At 41.0% G+C, this 17,194-nt stretch overlaps 2 protein-coding genes across 11 annotated transcripts in view; both read right to left on the bottom strand.

Annotated features, from left to right (window-relative positions):
* The window catches only part of STAC3 (SH3 and cysteine rich domain 3), a 37,201-nt gene extending 31,334 nt beyond the window's left edge, over positions 1–5,867 (bottom strand). For both annotated transcript variants that reach the window (XM_087707890.1, XM_087707892.1), the window contains exon 1: positions 5,708–5,867. The gene's annotated coding sequence lies outside the window, so the exon portion shown is untranslated. The remainder of the gene's footprint in view (positions 1–5,707) is intronic.
* Positions 5,868–12,254: 6,387 nt separating this feature from the next.
* R3HDM2 (R3H domain containing 2) overlaps positions 12,255–17,194 on the bottom strand; it is a 181,385-nt gene continuing 176,445 nt past the window's right edge. For all 9 annotated transcript variants that reach the window (XM_087710600.1, XM_087710602.1, XM_087710607.1 and 6 more), the window contains one exon: positions 12,255–16,501. In XM_087710600.1, the coding sequence (XP_087566726.1) occupies positions 16,161–16,501 (341 nt within the window). In that variant the 3' untranslated portion in view covers positions 12,255–16,160. The remainder of the gene's footprint in view (positions 16,502–17,194) is intronic.

Raw genomic sequence — 17,194 nt, 5'->3', positions numbered from 1 at the left:
AAGAAGTTTATGATGACATAAACTTTATTGCAACTATAGCTTACTTCATTTAATGCATGGAGGATTATTTTGAAATAGGGATATAAAGGCATCCATCTGGCTGCGTTTGTTACGCATAACCAGCTGTTCCCTGTGCTAACTTATGGCTTATAAGGTGGTTGATGTTTTTTTTTAAAAAAGACTTAAGAGATAGTCCTGAAACCCAATAGTTGATACTATTTAGCAGGTATCAATTGGGAACCATTTTCCATGACTAGTAAGTATATAAGAATACAGAAGGAGAGTTGCAACATTTGAAATGCTTGCCTCCTTGTCTGCCATGGTGCAGAGAGAAGTGGCGATGTAAAAATGAACATTCTTTTAATCCTTTTTCCTTAATGCACTAATCAAATGTAAACTACTGAATGCTTCAAAAACTTTGCTTCAGCCTCCGAAACCTCTCCAAAAACTGATACAAAATTTAAATTTCTAGTAAGACAAAAGGGAAATAGTATTAAAAGCATGAGAAGTAGCCATTGCAGTGATGTTTAGCTAACTATGGAAATGAAATCAAACTTCTATCTTTGTATGGCCACAACTTTTCAGAGTCTAATCTTTGCTGGCTTGCTGCTCAAAGGTCAAGCTATCTCTTGGCATCCCCCAACATATTTCCCTGCTAATCCTTGGTGTGTATGTGGGATGCTCGCCTCTAAAAGTCAATTGTAATTCTAATTCTTCAACCAAACTCTATTACTTGTCGAAAACAGGATCCAAACCAATCTAGTGAGTAGAGATGGGCAGAAAATATTTCTGAAGTGAAAGACTAGGTTTCAGAGCTTAGCGACTCTGATTTGTTGAGATAAGTGGTTTTACTCCCATGGAAAAGGGCAATTTATTCAAGCAGTATTTCTCAATTTAGTTTGTAACGTAGAGCAGCCCATTCATGCTTTCAATCCTGCAAAACTATTGTGAAAGGTTTGACTAATTTTGACCAGTATGTCCTCCTCCAAAGAGCAGAAATACATCTTGCATGTATCTGGCAAGGAATGAAGAATTCAATTTTTTGATACATTTAGAAAAACATTAAGGAGCACAGCTGGAAAAAATAGCTGGCCATTGTCTTCTCCAGCAAAGTGCTGGAAGTCAACAACTTCCAGAAACTCCATCTGATGGATTATTTGGCTGGGAATTATGGGAATGGCAGTCCCAACATATTTGGAATATGACAGATTAGAGAAAATTTGTCCTAGGCCAGGGGTCATCAACCTTAAACACACAAAGAGCCACAAAGGTCCTAACCGGAAGTCCCCCGTTCAATTCTGGAGCCAACCGAAAGTCCGGTTCCCTCACCATAGAGTCTCCTCCTAGTGCAGCATCCTTTTTCCTCTATCTGTCCTTACCAAAAGCCCTATCAATTGTGGATCTGACCAGAAAACCCTCCCCTTGCCATAGAGTCTCCTGGCACGCTTGGCTTCCCCCCACCCCTCAACCGGAAGCTCCTCTCAAAATTGTGGCGCCAACTGGCAACAGGGAGTCACAGCAGAGGGATGAGAGAGCCACATGCAGCTCCAGAGCCATGGGTTGCTGACCCCTGTCCTAGGCAGATAGTATTTTACGGACATAGCAATTAAAAGTCCTCAGCTTAGTTCAAATCTGGAAAGGAATGTCAGTCTTTTGCGGTAGGCCAGATCAAGAGACTTTGCAAGGATTACAGGAATGCTGTACTGTACTTTATTGTTGTAGGGCGTAATAACCATATTTTGAAAGCTTGACATTTTCCCCCTGGACCTTCTTATCCCCAAGTAAACCATGGATGAAGTTATATCTCTTCTATGCCTTCCCTTAAGACAACTCAGCTATTTATTTTTTTAATTTTTCCAAAGTTATCTCTGCGTTCCCCTAAATGAGGTGAAATCTGCTCTTCCTGTTCCCTTTTGGAAATTGCTCAAGGCGTGACATGCGAGGGAATTCTCTGCGTTGAGATCCCCTGCTCAAGTTATGGGATCTCTAAGATTTTAGAACAATCCAAGAAGCCCTATAGCAGGGGAGTCAAACTCACGACCCGTGGGCCGGATGTGTCACGTGCTGGCCAGGCCCACACCAGGTTTAGCTAAGGGTGTGTGTGTGTCGTGATTCGTCATGTGACTCTGCCATGACGACGTGAAGGTTTGCCTTAGAACCACACAAGTACCTCAGCAGGCGATATGAAGCCAAGTAGAAGCGATAGGAAAATCGCCTTTGCATAAAATCTCTTTTTTCTCACACTCACTTTACACTGCGTACAGATATACAGGAGGAAAAAAAGTGCTTATCCATTGGGCACTATCTGTGGATAAACAGTGCCACGGTTAGGTTTTAGCTTAAAACCCATTAGAAATAAGCGGGAACCAACTATAAAACTGAATGCCTATTATTCAATCAAAGTAAATGTTATATTCAAATTAGACATAGTCCTTGTCAAAACTGATTGACTGATGGCTTCTAAAAATGACTGAAATTGGGACTCCTTTCAGACTGAGTCAGTCATTCGAAAATCCATCACCATCCATCATCTTTGCAACTGGGGTATTTTGTTCCAAGCAAGGAACAACCTCGGAGCTTTATTTTTTCATTTTACTATATCTCATGAGAAAAGTAAATGCAATCATTTCCTTTAAACTGGATTTAGAGCAAATATTAGTTCTAGGTTGTGCTATCATACAGTGTTTGCATTCCAGTGCTAACTACAGGATGGGAAAAAGCCAAATACTATCTAGAGAATTGGCTCTCTCTTTTTCTCCAGGAAGGATGCATTTTCAACATATCTCTCAGGTTGTACATACAACCCTAATTACCACTTATCTAGGAACTTTGCCAGCTAATACTGTAGGTAAAGGTTCCCCTCGCACATATGTGCTAGTTGTTTCTGACTCTAGGGGGCAGTGCTCATCTCTGTTTCAAATCCGCAGAGCCAGCGCTGTGCAAAGAACTCTCTGTGGTCATGTGGCCAGCATGAATAGACACCGAAGATGCATGGAACGCTGTTACCTTCCCCCCCAAAGTCGTTCCTATTTTTCTACTTGCATTTTTACATGCTTTCAAACTGCTAGGTTGGCAGAAGCTGGACAAATAACGGGAGCTCACTCCGTTACATAGCACTAGGGATTCAAACCGCTGAACTGCCGACCTTTCTGATCGACAAGCTCAGCATCTTAGCCACTGAGCCACCGCATCCCTAGTACAGATTAGTTATCTCTAATTAATCCAGAGATGTTACTGTAAATTCAGCTGGTAAAATGGCAGACCACTGCATGGATGAAAAAGAGATGACAATTCAAGTTACCCACTGTGAATATACACTTCTTTCTAAAATCAATTCTAAAGAGTGTTTTCTAACCGCAAGAATCATAACACTAAAGACACATTTCTGTTATAGATTTGTGCTGGAAATAAGTGTCATGGCTCCTCTTCCTAAGAATCTTAGGAACTGTAGTTTGATTAGATTCCTGAGAAAGCATGACTGCTAAAACACCTTTAAATCTATAATGAAATCTTCACACAGGATTTCCATGGTGGAGTTTATGGGATCAGGTACGGCAGCCAAAATTCAATGATAGAGCACTTTTATTTCGCTGGCTGACTGCTCTTCCTAAAGGCAGTATGGAAAGGAGCAATTCATTATGATTAAAGACAATAAAAGGAAATATCTGTTCTTGAAAGGCTGTTATATCTCAGACCAGACCAGAAATAAGTTATTCTGCGGTTAGTGTCTGGTTAAAAATCAGATTAGATACAGCACTGAAGGGCTAGAAGCTATTACTTGTATATCACCTAAGAATCTCTGTGTCTTATTCCTAGACAATTAGGGACACATTTATTTATTTATTATTCCAATCTTTTTGATCACCCAGAAAAAGGAAAAGGCAGTTTGTACACACTCAGAGGTATCTGCCCTTAGTATTCCTCTAGGCCAGTGGTTCCCAAACTTGGCAACTTTAAGACTTGTGGACTTCAACTCCCAGAATTCTCCAGCCAGCTCTGCTGGCTGGAGAATTCTGGGAGTTGAAGTCCACAAATCTTAAAGTTGCCAAGTTTGGGAACCACTGCTCTAGGCCATGGTTCCCCAATCTTTCGCCTTGCCTGGTTTGCATTGAATAAAGAGGAATTGTCTTGGGCCGAATAAAAAACAGAATAAAATTAAGGTATATAAACTTCATTTATTTTTTATATATTTTATTATCTTCTGAGGCCACATTACTAGCTGTCCAGGGCCACATGCCACCATGGGCCACATGGGCCACATATCCAGCTTGAAATACCTAAATTATACTAAGAGCAAATACCACAGAATGATCGTAATCCTCTCATCTTCCCCACCCCACCTTCTGAACCCTCTAGAACCGTGACGGCGAACCTATGTCACGCATGCCACAGGTGGCACACGGAGAGATATTTGCCAGCATGCCAGCCCTCAGCTCTGGTGCGTGCTGATTTTTGGCTTTCCAGAGGGCCAGGGAAGGCCGTTTTTGCCCTCCCCAGGCTTCAAGAAAGCCTCTGGAGTGGGGAGGACAAAAACTTCCTCCCCCCCACACACACATTGGGGGGGGTCATGCATGCATGCATGCACAGGTGAGTGAGGCACATTAAATTTTGGGTCTGGGCATGCATGAGTGTGCGATAGCGTGCACACACAATTTTGGCATGCCTTTACAAAAAGTTTAGCCATCACTGCCCTAGAAATGTATTGAGCCAGCTAGTTTCCCCCCATGTGCCAGAGATCTATTGCTTATCAGTACCAGGATGGAGCCCCATTACCAAACCAGAAGGGGGGGGGAAAGCCCCCCCCCTTTTTTTGCTTTGCTTTCCTCTGATCTTTACATTATCACCTCAGCTTTTGTGACAAAGTGAGTGAGTGGCCAATCCCAAGCCCAACTCAAGCCAGCTATCAGTCATGTTAGTGCAGCTTCTTGGTGGAAAAACACTGGGGCTTTCTAATGCATCTCTCTCCATCTCCAAAATTTCTGATTGTCCCCAAATGGACAGAAAGCCCTCTGCAATAGGCCTGGCAGGCCAGCCCTTCCCCCAATGCCACCCAGACACTGCGATAAGCTTCCCATTGATCTCAGGGCTGTACGGAGAATGAACCTGCCTCCAGCACTGAGGGTTCAGATTTGGCTCAAAGTTTAGCTTCTCCCCTTTTCCATTCTGGATCCATGGACGTCCCACATACTAAATCATTGCTCACATTTCAACCTAGGAATCTTGCCTCCTGGGAGGCTGCAAAGGGCCAGAGACTGAAAGCTCAACCCCGTTCCTTCTCAGAATGAGACTTGCTGAGCTGGTAACAGAAGCCCATTTTTCCCCTGCGGAACTGAAACATCCGGGGAAAAACGGTCAGGCGAAAATGAAATCTTAGGCCACTCTGGGAACGCTGGCAGAAGCTCAAATTACAAGTTACAGTATACAAGGATCCCACCATATTCCCTGGCCTACAGGGCAGTCATAAAATGCCTTTTCTCCATTGTGATACCAATCCCTCTCCAGATCTTCTAGAATTCAGCCATTGTTGACCTCCAGTCACGCGTCTCAAATACAGAAAGTTTAAACGAGGAGAAACAACAGGCCACATTTTCAAGGGGAACGCTTTACTCTCTAGCTTTCCAATTCTCAGACTAAAAGGATTTTTGTATCCCTGTTTTAAAAAATAACTTATAAAGAATAAAACTAGGAAAAGGGGGGAAATACTTACTTTCTAAAAGAAAGGAGGTATTCCTGTTAATTGTATCTTTCCCAAACTGTCCCAAACTCAGCTCTCTTCCCTTCTCCACAACATCTTTTTAGAGATCTGCCAAGGATAATTTCAATTTTCCTCTTGGGGCTCAAGATGTCAATGCTTCGGGTGTTCCCAGCTGGAGTGACAGGGCAAGAAAGGAACGAACAGCTGCCCTCCATGGGCAGGGCTGACAGAGAGAAATCTGAGCCTGGATTTGGGCATGGGTTGCGGGCCAAAAACAGGACCAAAGGAGGCAGTAGCCAATGAGATCCACCCAGCCCTTGGAGGATCTGGAAGGGCTGAGATTTGTCCCAAACTGCCCTGGAGATGGGTTGCTTTGCCCAAGAGGAGAAACAAATTCTTACTGTTCAGTGCTGCAAAAATTTGCACCCATCTCTCAAGCTGAGATTTCTCATCCATATAGGTTGCTTGCTGAAAGTTAGATAAAACATAGGCTTGATTATTTCATTTCTAACTCTCTAGATTACAGATTTTCTCATGCAAGGACCTAGCAGCAAAGCATTACCGTATTTTTCAGAGTATAAAACACACCATGATTTTGAAGAGGCAAATTAAAAAAAAGTTTTTGCACTCTGCAGACCTCTTAAAAACGGCCCATTTTTTGTGAAAACGGGCCTGTTTTTTGTCAAAAAAAAAAAAAAGGGCATGCATAGCCTTTAGGAGGTTTGTAGAGTGCTCCTGGGGGCTGGGGGCAAAAACGAGCAAAAAACGTCCCATTTTTTGCTCATTTTTGTCCTCCCCAGCCACCAGCAACATTCTGGAAGCCTCCTAAAGGCTATTGGGCAGTTTTGCAAGTGGGGCGGGGTTTCAGGAGGCCAAAAATGCTGTATTCAGTGTATAAGATGCACCCAGATTTTCACTGTCTTTTTTGAGGGAAAAGGTTGCGTCTTATACTCTGAAAAAAATGGGTATATGAAATCCACCCCACTCTCCTGTATTTTCTGAACTGCCCATTTCCAAATTGGAAATAAAACCTTTTTCCTTTTTTGGGGGGGGGGGCAAATTGCCTCTAGGTTTACATGTTGGATTCAAGGTATGACAGCAGAAATCCCAGCTTCTCTTGAAAAGCAAGCTGATTTGGTTTGTTAATTTCATGGTTAAGTAATCGACTGGCCCAAAGGAGAGCTGGGTTCTAGCCCACCCTGGGCTACCAAGGCTCACTGGGTGATTTTTGGCCACTTACTCAGCCTTCACCTCCCTCTCAGGATGCTCGTTGTGAGGGAAATGGAAGGAAGTAGTGCTTGGGCAGGATAAACAATAAATAAATAAATGTACAGTCAGGCTCCTTTACAGGGTTGTTGTTAGAAGGGAAAGCAGAAATATAAAAATATACTCCTTTGAGCTGAATAAAAGGTAGAAGAGAAATCAAATAAATTAATAAAGAAATTAGACCAGAGGACTGATATACATTTTTTTCCTCCAACAAATTTGGCCTATTGCTCATGCCTCTCATTTCAAGTTATATTCAAATCTATGAAAATGGTGTCCATAAGAAGCTTATAGCAGAAAAAGTAGTTATCCATTCAGAGATCAACTAGAGGTCATTGGAGCTGAAATCAAATAAATCTGGAAGGTCCTAGCTTTTGCAAGGCTGACCTGAAGCAAGGAACTGAATGCATCTGGCCTCTCAAGAGTGTTCATTAATTTAATAGCCCATCAAGACTAAATATTATTTTGTGAAGTACTACACAGATTGCTATTTACAGCACAAATGGGAGATTTAATACAAGAATGGGGCAGTGCTGCAGAGTGTTTGCCTCTGTTTTCTTGCCATTAGAAGAAAAGTGTGGGTAATTTTCTTAACTAGGCTGTCAATTCCAGGATTCACACTAGTTTCAGTGAATTTCCAAACTCATAATGGTAGGAAATAGTTGGGAGTGCCAGTTAAAGATTTTTCCCCGGTCACTAAAAATGGACCCAATAAAGAAGAAAAAAATGTTCCCCCCAAACCTCCTAGTTGGAAGGTGGGGCTTAAGGCTTCTTCCTGTTATTTTATTTGCATGCTTCCCCCCCCCCCCAGTCCCTTTCATGTAATCAGTGGCTATGTACATTGTATAAACAAACACACAGCCATCGGATGAGGATATAATTAGGAAAATTTGGGATTGTGCCAAAATGGATAGATTAACCTTAAAAATTAAAGAATAAAGAAGACTCAAAATATTATCAGGCATGGAATAAATTTTATGAATGGATAGACAAGAGGTAGAAATGAAAGGGAAAATAAGTTTACGTATGTCAGTAAATGTTAGTATGGAAAATAAAGATGTATAAAACTATGACTATAGTAAGGGGAAAATTGTAAATAGGCCAATGTAAATAGAAATTTAGTTACAGCTCTTTTTCTTTACTCTTGGTCATACTACTATAATTACTGTTATTATATTATTGTTATAGTTACTAGCTTGTGTGTTAAGATTTACTATTAACTTTTCATTGGCTTTGTTTTATATGTAATTATTATCCTAAATGTCTTTTCAATTAAAAAAAAGCCACTTATGGCCATTTCTTGTTGGTAGTTAAATATGCAGGGATTTTCCACTCCTGCAATTAGTTGTAGACCTCTTTATGAAGGAGCCTGATTCTGGCTGGATTATTTATATGGGCCATGGTTGGCTCTCCATGTCCAACACTGCTAGAGTGGATGCCTTCCTTTTGGTCTCTCTTTTTTTTGGTCTGCTTCCTGGGGTATCTCATTCTTTGGCACCAGCTTTCCTCAAAGTAGGCAAGGATCTTGGCCATTGGAGAGTTTTCCCCCCCATGAATTCTGCCCACAGCTGGTCTGACTGCCAGTGAATCAGTTCTCTATCCTACATCTCTCCCCCACTATTTCATTATATGAATTCTTCTCTGATGAATAGAATAGAACAGAATGGAATGGAATGAACAGGGAATAGGAAATATTCTTTATCGGCCAAGTGTGAATGTACGGACAAGGAATTTGTTTCTGATGCATAAGCTTTCAGTATACATACAGCAACAAAACGAAGAATAGGACTACTGTCCTGCTACATGGTTAAATCTCTTCCGCCATAGACAGTGCTGTTGGGAATTATGGGTTTAGCAGAGTGATGGTATAGGAGTAAAAACCTGTCTTCATGTTTAATTGTTTTGGCATCCAATGCCCTGTAGCAACATCCTGAGGGAAGAAGTTAAAACAGTTTATGTCCAGGATATGAGGGGTCTGTAGGTATTTTCTCAGCCCTCTTTCTAGCTCATGCAGTATACAGGTCTTCAACGGAAGACAGGCTGGTTCCAATTTTTTTTTTCTGCAGTCCTATCTATCTGTTGATGTTCATGCCTGTCCTGTGTGGTGGCTGTACCAAACCAGACAGTCAGACAAATGACAAACTCAATAGTCCCTCTGTAGAACTGTATCAGTAGATCCTTAGGCAGTCTGTGCTTTCTGAGTCAGTGCAGGAAGAACATTCTTTGTTGTGCCTTTTTAATGACGGTTCTAATGATATTTGTTTTATTTAAAATATGTATATAGCTTCCTGTCTTCTAACCAACTCTGGGAAACTTCCAATGAGAAGTTATATAACATAAAACATATAAAACCAAACACACGAAAGCATTAAAATTAACAAAGACTTAATGTTAATTCAAACTTCTAATGTGCAATTTTTCAATCTCATCCAAGATCTTCAAAGCTTTACAGAAGGATAGTGAGGATAGAAACCTCTCAAATTTCAGAGGACAGAGTGTCTCACAGGGGAGAAACCACCATGGAAAAGCATATTTCCTATTCTTATCAGGTGTTGTAATACTGCTTCTTTACTCTTCTGACAGTTCTCTGAAATTATTTATGATCCTTCCTGAGATTTGTCTTTGATTTCTCTAATTGATAATTTCTGCCATTTCCCTGCATCCAGTTTGCTTTCTTTCATTTCTTGGTTTTTGGAACTCTCTTTTCATATTCATCCCTTTTTTTCATTTCATTCCATAGTTCCTCTGGTTCCTTTGATTAGGCTTAGGACATTAATTCCTGATGTTCTTTTTGAAAATGGTAAGTATAAGCTCAAGATCATGTAGTGGAAACTGGAAGGCTTTTTCCTTCCTCTTTTACTTGACTTGTAACTTGTAATGAACACTTCATCATCTGCTCCAGTCTCAGCCTCTGACCGCGGCATGCTGCTATAACAGAAATTCTACCTCTTGTACCAATGATTTAATCAATCTGATTTCTGTGTACCTTCTGATGATGTTCATATACATAGGCATCATTTTGGTTATTTGGTTGTTGGCAATGAAGACATTCACTGAACTGATGGACATTGATAAGTTGTTTTGCTTCATTTCGGTTATCCAAGCCATAGAATTCAACAATATCTTCTTCCTTAATATTTCCAGTTTTGGTATTCCAATCTCCACCACGACCAGTGCATTTTGCTTGCAGGTTCTGTTGATTTCAGAGTAAACTTAACTATAACCTTCTTCAACTTCCTCTTCCTCGGTGATTAGATCATAAAGTTGGATAATCATTGTATTAAAAGGGTGTCTACGAAGTCTAACTTTTATTAGGCCATTGGATGCATTTTGCCCAAAAACTGCATTTGCTAGATCTTCCCTTGGAATAAAACACTGCTTTTATGTCTGAGTAACAAATACCATCAAAACTGATTCAAAGATGAACATCCAACAACTGAAAGAAACTATTCTTGACAGGGTGGCATGGAGAGCACTTGCCTATAAAATCACCAAGAGTTGGGCACAACTGGTTATAACAATAAACAGCATAATCCTCAGACTGAAAGTGTCCGATTTAAGTCCATTTTGATTTGCTGATGCCTAAGATGTCAACATGTAGTTGACCCTTTTCATCTTTCACTGTGGTTAGCTTTCTCACTGTGGTGAGCTCTTACTTCTGACAGTTCATGTTTCTACTCTGATTTTCTTTTCCTGATGACACCAGCAATTAGATGCCCCAAGGCATAAAGCCATGTCACAACATCTTTAGAATTAGAAACGTCCTTAGTTGTTCTTCAATAGCATTTTGAGTGTCATCCAATCTGGGGAACCCATTATCTGGTACATTGTTATTCGTTTTAATCTTATCTCATCTATGTAGTTTTCTTGGTTAAAACAGAGATTTATAGTGATTTCTGCCCTTGGTGTCACTAAAATAATCATCCACCTCCACCTCCAGAATCTTCTGCTACTGCTGCTGCAATATCAATATGCTAAAATGTAGGTGCTGGCTTTTAATCAAACAGCTGAGATGACCTTCAGACCTTGGGTAACCCTAATGGATGTGTATATTGTTGACATCTGCCCTTACCATTCTTCCTTCACACTTCCCTTTTTCAAACACGCCTTCCATGATGAAGTAGCATAGCAGGCTTGAAGGGACCTTAATGAATTCACTAATAACTAATTGAAGGAAATTCCTCCTGCACTAAGATTCTGAATTATACTGATATTTACTAGTATATATCTCAATTTTGCATAAATCTTACCTTTCTTGCTTTTGCCCACCTGCATGGGGCTTGATATTACTTTTGAGGACATGTACGTTCTTGAGCCAAGGTGGCGCAGTGGTTAAATGCAGCACTGCAGGCTACTGCTAGATCAGCAGGTCAGCGGTTCAAATCTCACCGGCTCAGGGTTGACTCAGACTTCCATCCTTCCGAGGTGGGTAAAATGAGGACCCAGATTGTTGGGGGCAATATGCTGACTCTCTGTAAACCGCTTAGAGAGGCCTGAAAGGCCTATGAAGCGGTATATAAGTCTACTGCTATTGCTATATTGCTATTGAGTGCGCTGTAAATTACAACTTTTAAATGTGCGGTATACTTTTGATGGCCAACCCGAAGGCTGAGCGTGACCTGACAAATGCACACTGACAAAACCGGCGGGACAAAACGGTGACGTTGAAAGCGCGCCCACTAAAGCGCGCTGACAAAACCGCGGCCACAAAACCGCGATTAGCATTTTTAGGTTAGGATTAGGTTTAGGGTTGTTAACGTTGTTACCGTTGTTTGCGATGGCGCGCTTTTGTCGGCGCGCATTTGTTGACACACTTTAGTGGGCGCGCATTCAATGTCACCGTTTTGTCGTGGTGGTTTTGTCGGCGCGCATTTGTCAGGCACGCATTTGTTGGTAAACCAGGCTGAGTTGATGTCTTGCACCAAATCAAGGATGAATAATCCCTAGGCCATTTCTATTAAGACAACACTCTCAAAATGTCAATTCTCAAGTGAGTATTTCCTCCTAATAATGTAAGGGAAAAAAAAAAAATTAGGATACTCCTTAGGAATAAAAGCCCCTCCTTAAAGTGGGATGAACCAACCTAATTGGGCTAACAGCCTAGTGTGCAGAAAGAATTGGGGTCTCACCACATTTTCCCCCACAGTCAATCAGGAGTCCAAAGTAGACACAGAGGGACTCATGACTGTTAATGTCCTGCATCTAGAGAACAATTAAAGAGCTGTCTTCACATATTATGCTAAGCCATTCAATTTGTAATTGCTGTAAATCAGTAAGTCAGGGAAAAGAAGGGTAAGTGCAATAGTACTTCATTTAATCTATGAACTCAACTTTTAGGTTCTACAGCAAGAGAGATATGGAGAAGTTCCAATGGTCAATATACAGTATATTTTTAAAATGTTCTACCTCAAGACCAGGTGGAACCAAACAAGTTATGCTAAAAGTCAATTAAAAAAAAATTGGAATACAATACAGGTAGTCCTCAACTTACAACCACAATTGAACCCAACATTTATGTTGCTAAGTGATGCACTTGTTAAGTGAGTTTTGCCTCATTTGAGGACTTTTCTTGCCACATTGTTGTTAAGGTAAGTAACATGGCTGCTAAGTGAACCTGGCTTCCCCATTGAATTTGCTTGTCAGAAAGTCATCAAAGGTGATCACGCAACCCCGGAAACTACAGCCATCATAAATATGCACCAGTTACCAAGCATCTGAACTTTGATCACATGACCATGGGGATGCGGCAACAGTTGGAAGTGTGAAAAACAGTCCTAAGTCACTTTTTTCACTGCTGTTGTAATTTTGAAGTCACTAGATGAACTGTTGTAAGTGGAGTGGAACCTGTATAGCTTTGTTTTCTTAAAGCAAATACAGAACTGAACATAACAGTTACAGAATTCTTTAGCCTGATGTTTGATTGATACTGAAATATCATTTACCTGGAAATCAATTGCAACAGTTTTGGTTGCATTAAGGGACTGATTCCATTCCTCCCATGAATTTTGAAAGACAAAAACATTATTTAGGCAAGAGCTAGATGTCTTACAATTCTACACAAAAGCTACCATATACATAGTACCAATTGGGAATCCATTTCACTGTAGTTCTTCAACGATATTGGATTTATGTATTGTAATTTCTAAACTGAGAAGATTCGGAACATGATGCTTGCTTGGATGTCAGTCTTGCAAGTTGAAATTTTGTAACCTCTAATTCTAGATATGAAATTGTTGTGGAGAGCCGGAGAGTTTCAAAGCAATTCTTGTGTAGCACCTTCCCTTGTTCAGCCTTCCTTCTTCACGCTGAAAAAAATTCATGCAATTATTAAACCACAAGCAACTCTTTTTGCCTTTTCAGAATAAAAATTCTTTGTTACAACAACTTTATTTCCTAATGCTTCATACTTGCCAAGAGGTTTTACATTTTTTTTAAAAGAAATTATCCATTTCAGAGGTGTTATTAACTTAATTAAGGATAACAGATTAACTGTAGAAAGCTGCTATTGGGGGGAAAAAAACCCTTTCTTCTTGTCTTTTACAGCAGCCATTGTTACCTTGACATCTTCTCCTCCAAGTTACTGTAAAACCACAAATCCCACAATTCTTCCTCTGGCTAGCATGACTGAGAATTCTGGGATTTGCAGTTCCAGCATAACTGAATTGGAAAAAGCTTCTGCAAGGTTTTACCACTTTGACCCCGTGCTTCCTTTTTCATTAGGCAATTTGAAAATAGACAACATAAAATCAGGGCCAGGCTACATGATGTCATTGGAAAGGCCTGGTGGATGATGTCCAGTCTGGACATCATCTACACTTGGACTACTGCTTTCAGTTTTGGTCGCTACGATGTAAAAAAGATGTTGAGACTCTAGAAAGAACACAGTGAAGAGTAACAAAGATGATTAGGGGCCTGGAGGCTAAAATATATGAAAAACGGTTGCAGGAATTGGGTATGTCTGGTTTAATGAAAAGAAAAACTAGGGGAGATATGATAGCAGTGTTCCAATATCTCAGGGGTTGCCACAAAGAAGAGGGAGTCAAACTATTCTCCAAGGCATCTGAGGGTAGGACAAGAAGCAATGGGTGGAAACTAAGCAAAGAGAGAAGCAACCTAGAACTGAGGAGAAATTTCCTGACAGATAGACCAATTAATCAGTGGAACATCCCTCCAGAAGTTGTGAATGCTTCAACGCTGAAAGTTTTTAAGAAAATGCTGGATAACCATTTGTCTGAAGTGGTGTAGGGTTTCCTGCCTGAGCATGGGAATGGACTAGAAGACCTCCAAGGTACCTTCCAACTATTATTCTATTCTATTCTATTCTATGCCAAGTTCTCCCCAATTGCATAATATTCAGGCCATTTTGCTGCTTAAATGCAAATAGCAGCAAAAAAAATATTATATAATTGGGGAGAACTTGGCATAGGCCAGGCCTTTACAATTATATTGTGTATCATAACTCTGATTTTATAGCTTTCCTTCTACAAATAGAACAGTGTTGGGCTGTGCCTCTAATAAGAATACAGGCGTACAGGAGCATAGGTGTAGAGTCAAAGAATATATGAACAGGATTGTTCTTTTTCCTCACAGTGTTAAGATAATGGACTGTAAAAATCGATAATCTTTCAGCAATTACCAAATTACCAGTTATTAAATCAAGAAATAACTGTATAACTAAATATCAGAAGCAAAACACCTACAACATGTCTGGGTACTCATATTTGAAGATCATGGGGAAGTTTTTTGATTAGAGTAAATTCCAACTGAAAGTAAATGATTGATGCAAATCTAAAATTGTAATTTATTAATGTATTAGGCTAAAATTTTCATCTAAGGCTCTGGGGGCAAAATACAATGGGCAATTAAATCTAACATAAACTAAAATACCCAAAGCGAGTGTTGACTTAGTGCTACACATACACACACAAAATGCGCTTACACACATCTCTGCTGCTGTGGCCAAGAGGCGGGGGAAAAAATTTACTACTTTTACAAGTACGTTATTTTTTCACGTAATACAAATTAGGATTATATAATAAAACATTGTAAAAACTCTGTGATCTTAACTGTTGTGTCCCTTTTGTATGCAATTCTGTTTGTAATTCTTCTGAATTAAAGTGCAGTGAGGAGGAGGAGGAGGAAAGGGCGCATCTCCAAAGGGCATCTTACCTGACATTTGTGTAGGGATAAAAGCAGATTCGAACTACTTGCTTCTCAGATATTCAAGAGTTTGGTGCCAACTTATTACATTTATTTTATTACTATTAATTTAATTTGTTTCCCACCTTATTATTTTTACAAATAACTCTAGGCGGCGAACATATCCAAACACATCTTCCTTCTCTTCCTATTTTCCCCACAACCACCACCTTGTGAGGCAGGTTGGGCTGAGAGAGAACAACTGTCTCAAAGTCACCCAGCTGGCTTTCATGGCTAAGGTGGGACTTGAACTCATGTTCTGCTAGTTTCTAGCCTGGTGGCTTAACCACTGGACAAAACTGTCTGCATAAGGTTCAAACACGCTCTGCTTTAAGGTCATAGCTAACCTTACCTTCTGCCCTCCCTCACCTCGACCCCCAAAAGGCCAAATATAATATTTCGGCTCTGCTTCTTAATGTTATAAGCCTGGGATGAAAAATTGGTCAACGCTACTTGCTTGTGATGGGTTTCCCAACATTCAGTTTGCGAAAGAGAGGTAGGCAGGAAACAGCTTTAAAGTGACAGACGATTCTTTTATATTTAAAAACCAAATAATAATATTAATAATAATAAACCCAGATTAAATAAAATGTACAGTGAATATACCCAGCCAACATCTGTTATGTGCAATTAAATACGGCTCCGTACCGCGGCACAACGCTGAACAAAACAATATACACGTGTTCTGGAGAGGGGGCAAAGGGCAGGACATGTTCCTCCACACAAAAATAATAATAATTAAAAAAAAACAGAAGCCCCCCCCAACAAAACAAAAACAAAACAAATCAATGTCTTTTTCTCTTCATTTTGTCCATATAAATATCTCCAGGAAATTACCCCCTCTATCACCCAAATTAAAAAAGGGGGGGGGAGGGAAGAAAGACGGGGAGGCGCATGTGGAACTAAAGGAGGCTGGTCAAGGGGCTGTTGGGGGGGTGAGGCTGGAGAGGCCAGTCCAATGTGCTTGTTGCCCTCCCCCTCCCCGCCCCTCTGTCTGCCCCTATTGGGAGCTGGCACGCTCCAGCACACGCAGGTCGTAGTTCTTTTTGGCCATACGCAACTTGAAGCAGTTGAGAGAGTTGTTCAGATGCAGGGATGCGTTTTGGGCTGCCAAAGGGCTGGGGAAGACGGCCACGATGGTGTATAAGGCAGCAAGGTCTGAATGCCTGCCGTTCTCCGCAGTCCCGTGGTTATTGTCGCCCCCGCCCCCAGGACGCCCCTGAGTTTCTTTCAGCCACTGGATTTTGGCACCAGACATGGCTAACTGGGTGAAGAGCTTGTCAGCTTCGGTACGTGTGATTCCTTCGGGCAGGTCGGTGACTTCCAAGATACGGCCCAACACTGTCGGAAGAGGCAACCGGAGCAAAGAAGAAGGAAGAGAAATATGATTAGTATCCTCCTCTGAGGAAGTGGGGGGTGGGAGGGTGGAAGCAAGAGGCTGTAAGCAAAACATGAGGGGACTTCAGCTTTCGTAAGTTAATAATTTTCTAGACTTCTGACTTGGAGACCTAACTCTCCCAGGCCAATGCTCTCCCAGCAACTGAATTCTTGTCTGCCTTTTAGAGGTTTTGGCTACTGGCTTTGGAAACAGAACCTAAGGATCATGGGAAGGTTAGTTTTAGAAGTCCCCACTCTGTTGAAAGCAAAAGACTAACATCATCTGTTATTACCTCCTTTGGGACTATCAACACCTGTTCCCCAAGTCAAGCAAGCAAGGCTGAGGATCTCCTTCACTACACTACTAAAGTGCAACCTGTTTAAATGAAATCCCCCCCCCCCCCAACACACACACACACGGCAGTGTAGGATGCGTATCTCCACATATCAAATTGCTTTCACCAGGCTTTGGTTATCACTGAGTTGGTCCCTCAGCAAAGTCTAAAAAATGCTACACCAACTTCCCTTTTTTGGGAAACCATTCCACATCTCAGCCAGTTTCCTCTCCATCTGTTTCATTGTATTAGACATTAGCAGGGATAGCCAACCATGGAAAAACATAAGAACGTAATGAGGTTTTGGGGTTTCCCCCCCCCC

The sequence above is a fragment of the Thamnophis sirtalis genome, unplaced genomic scaffold (assembly GCF_051295495.1).
Source record: "Thamnophis sirtalis isolate CommonGarterSnake01/CBP01778 unplaced genomic scaffold, rThaSir2_p1.2 scaffold_3, whole genome shotgun sequence".
Lineage (NCBI taxonomy): Eukaryota > Metazoa > Chordata > Lepidosauria > Squamata > Natricidae > Thamnophis > Thamnophis sirtalis.
Note: the sequence above shows the minus strand (reverse complement) of the source record. Positions and strands in the feature narration are given on the sequence as shown.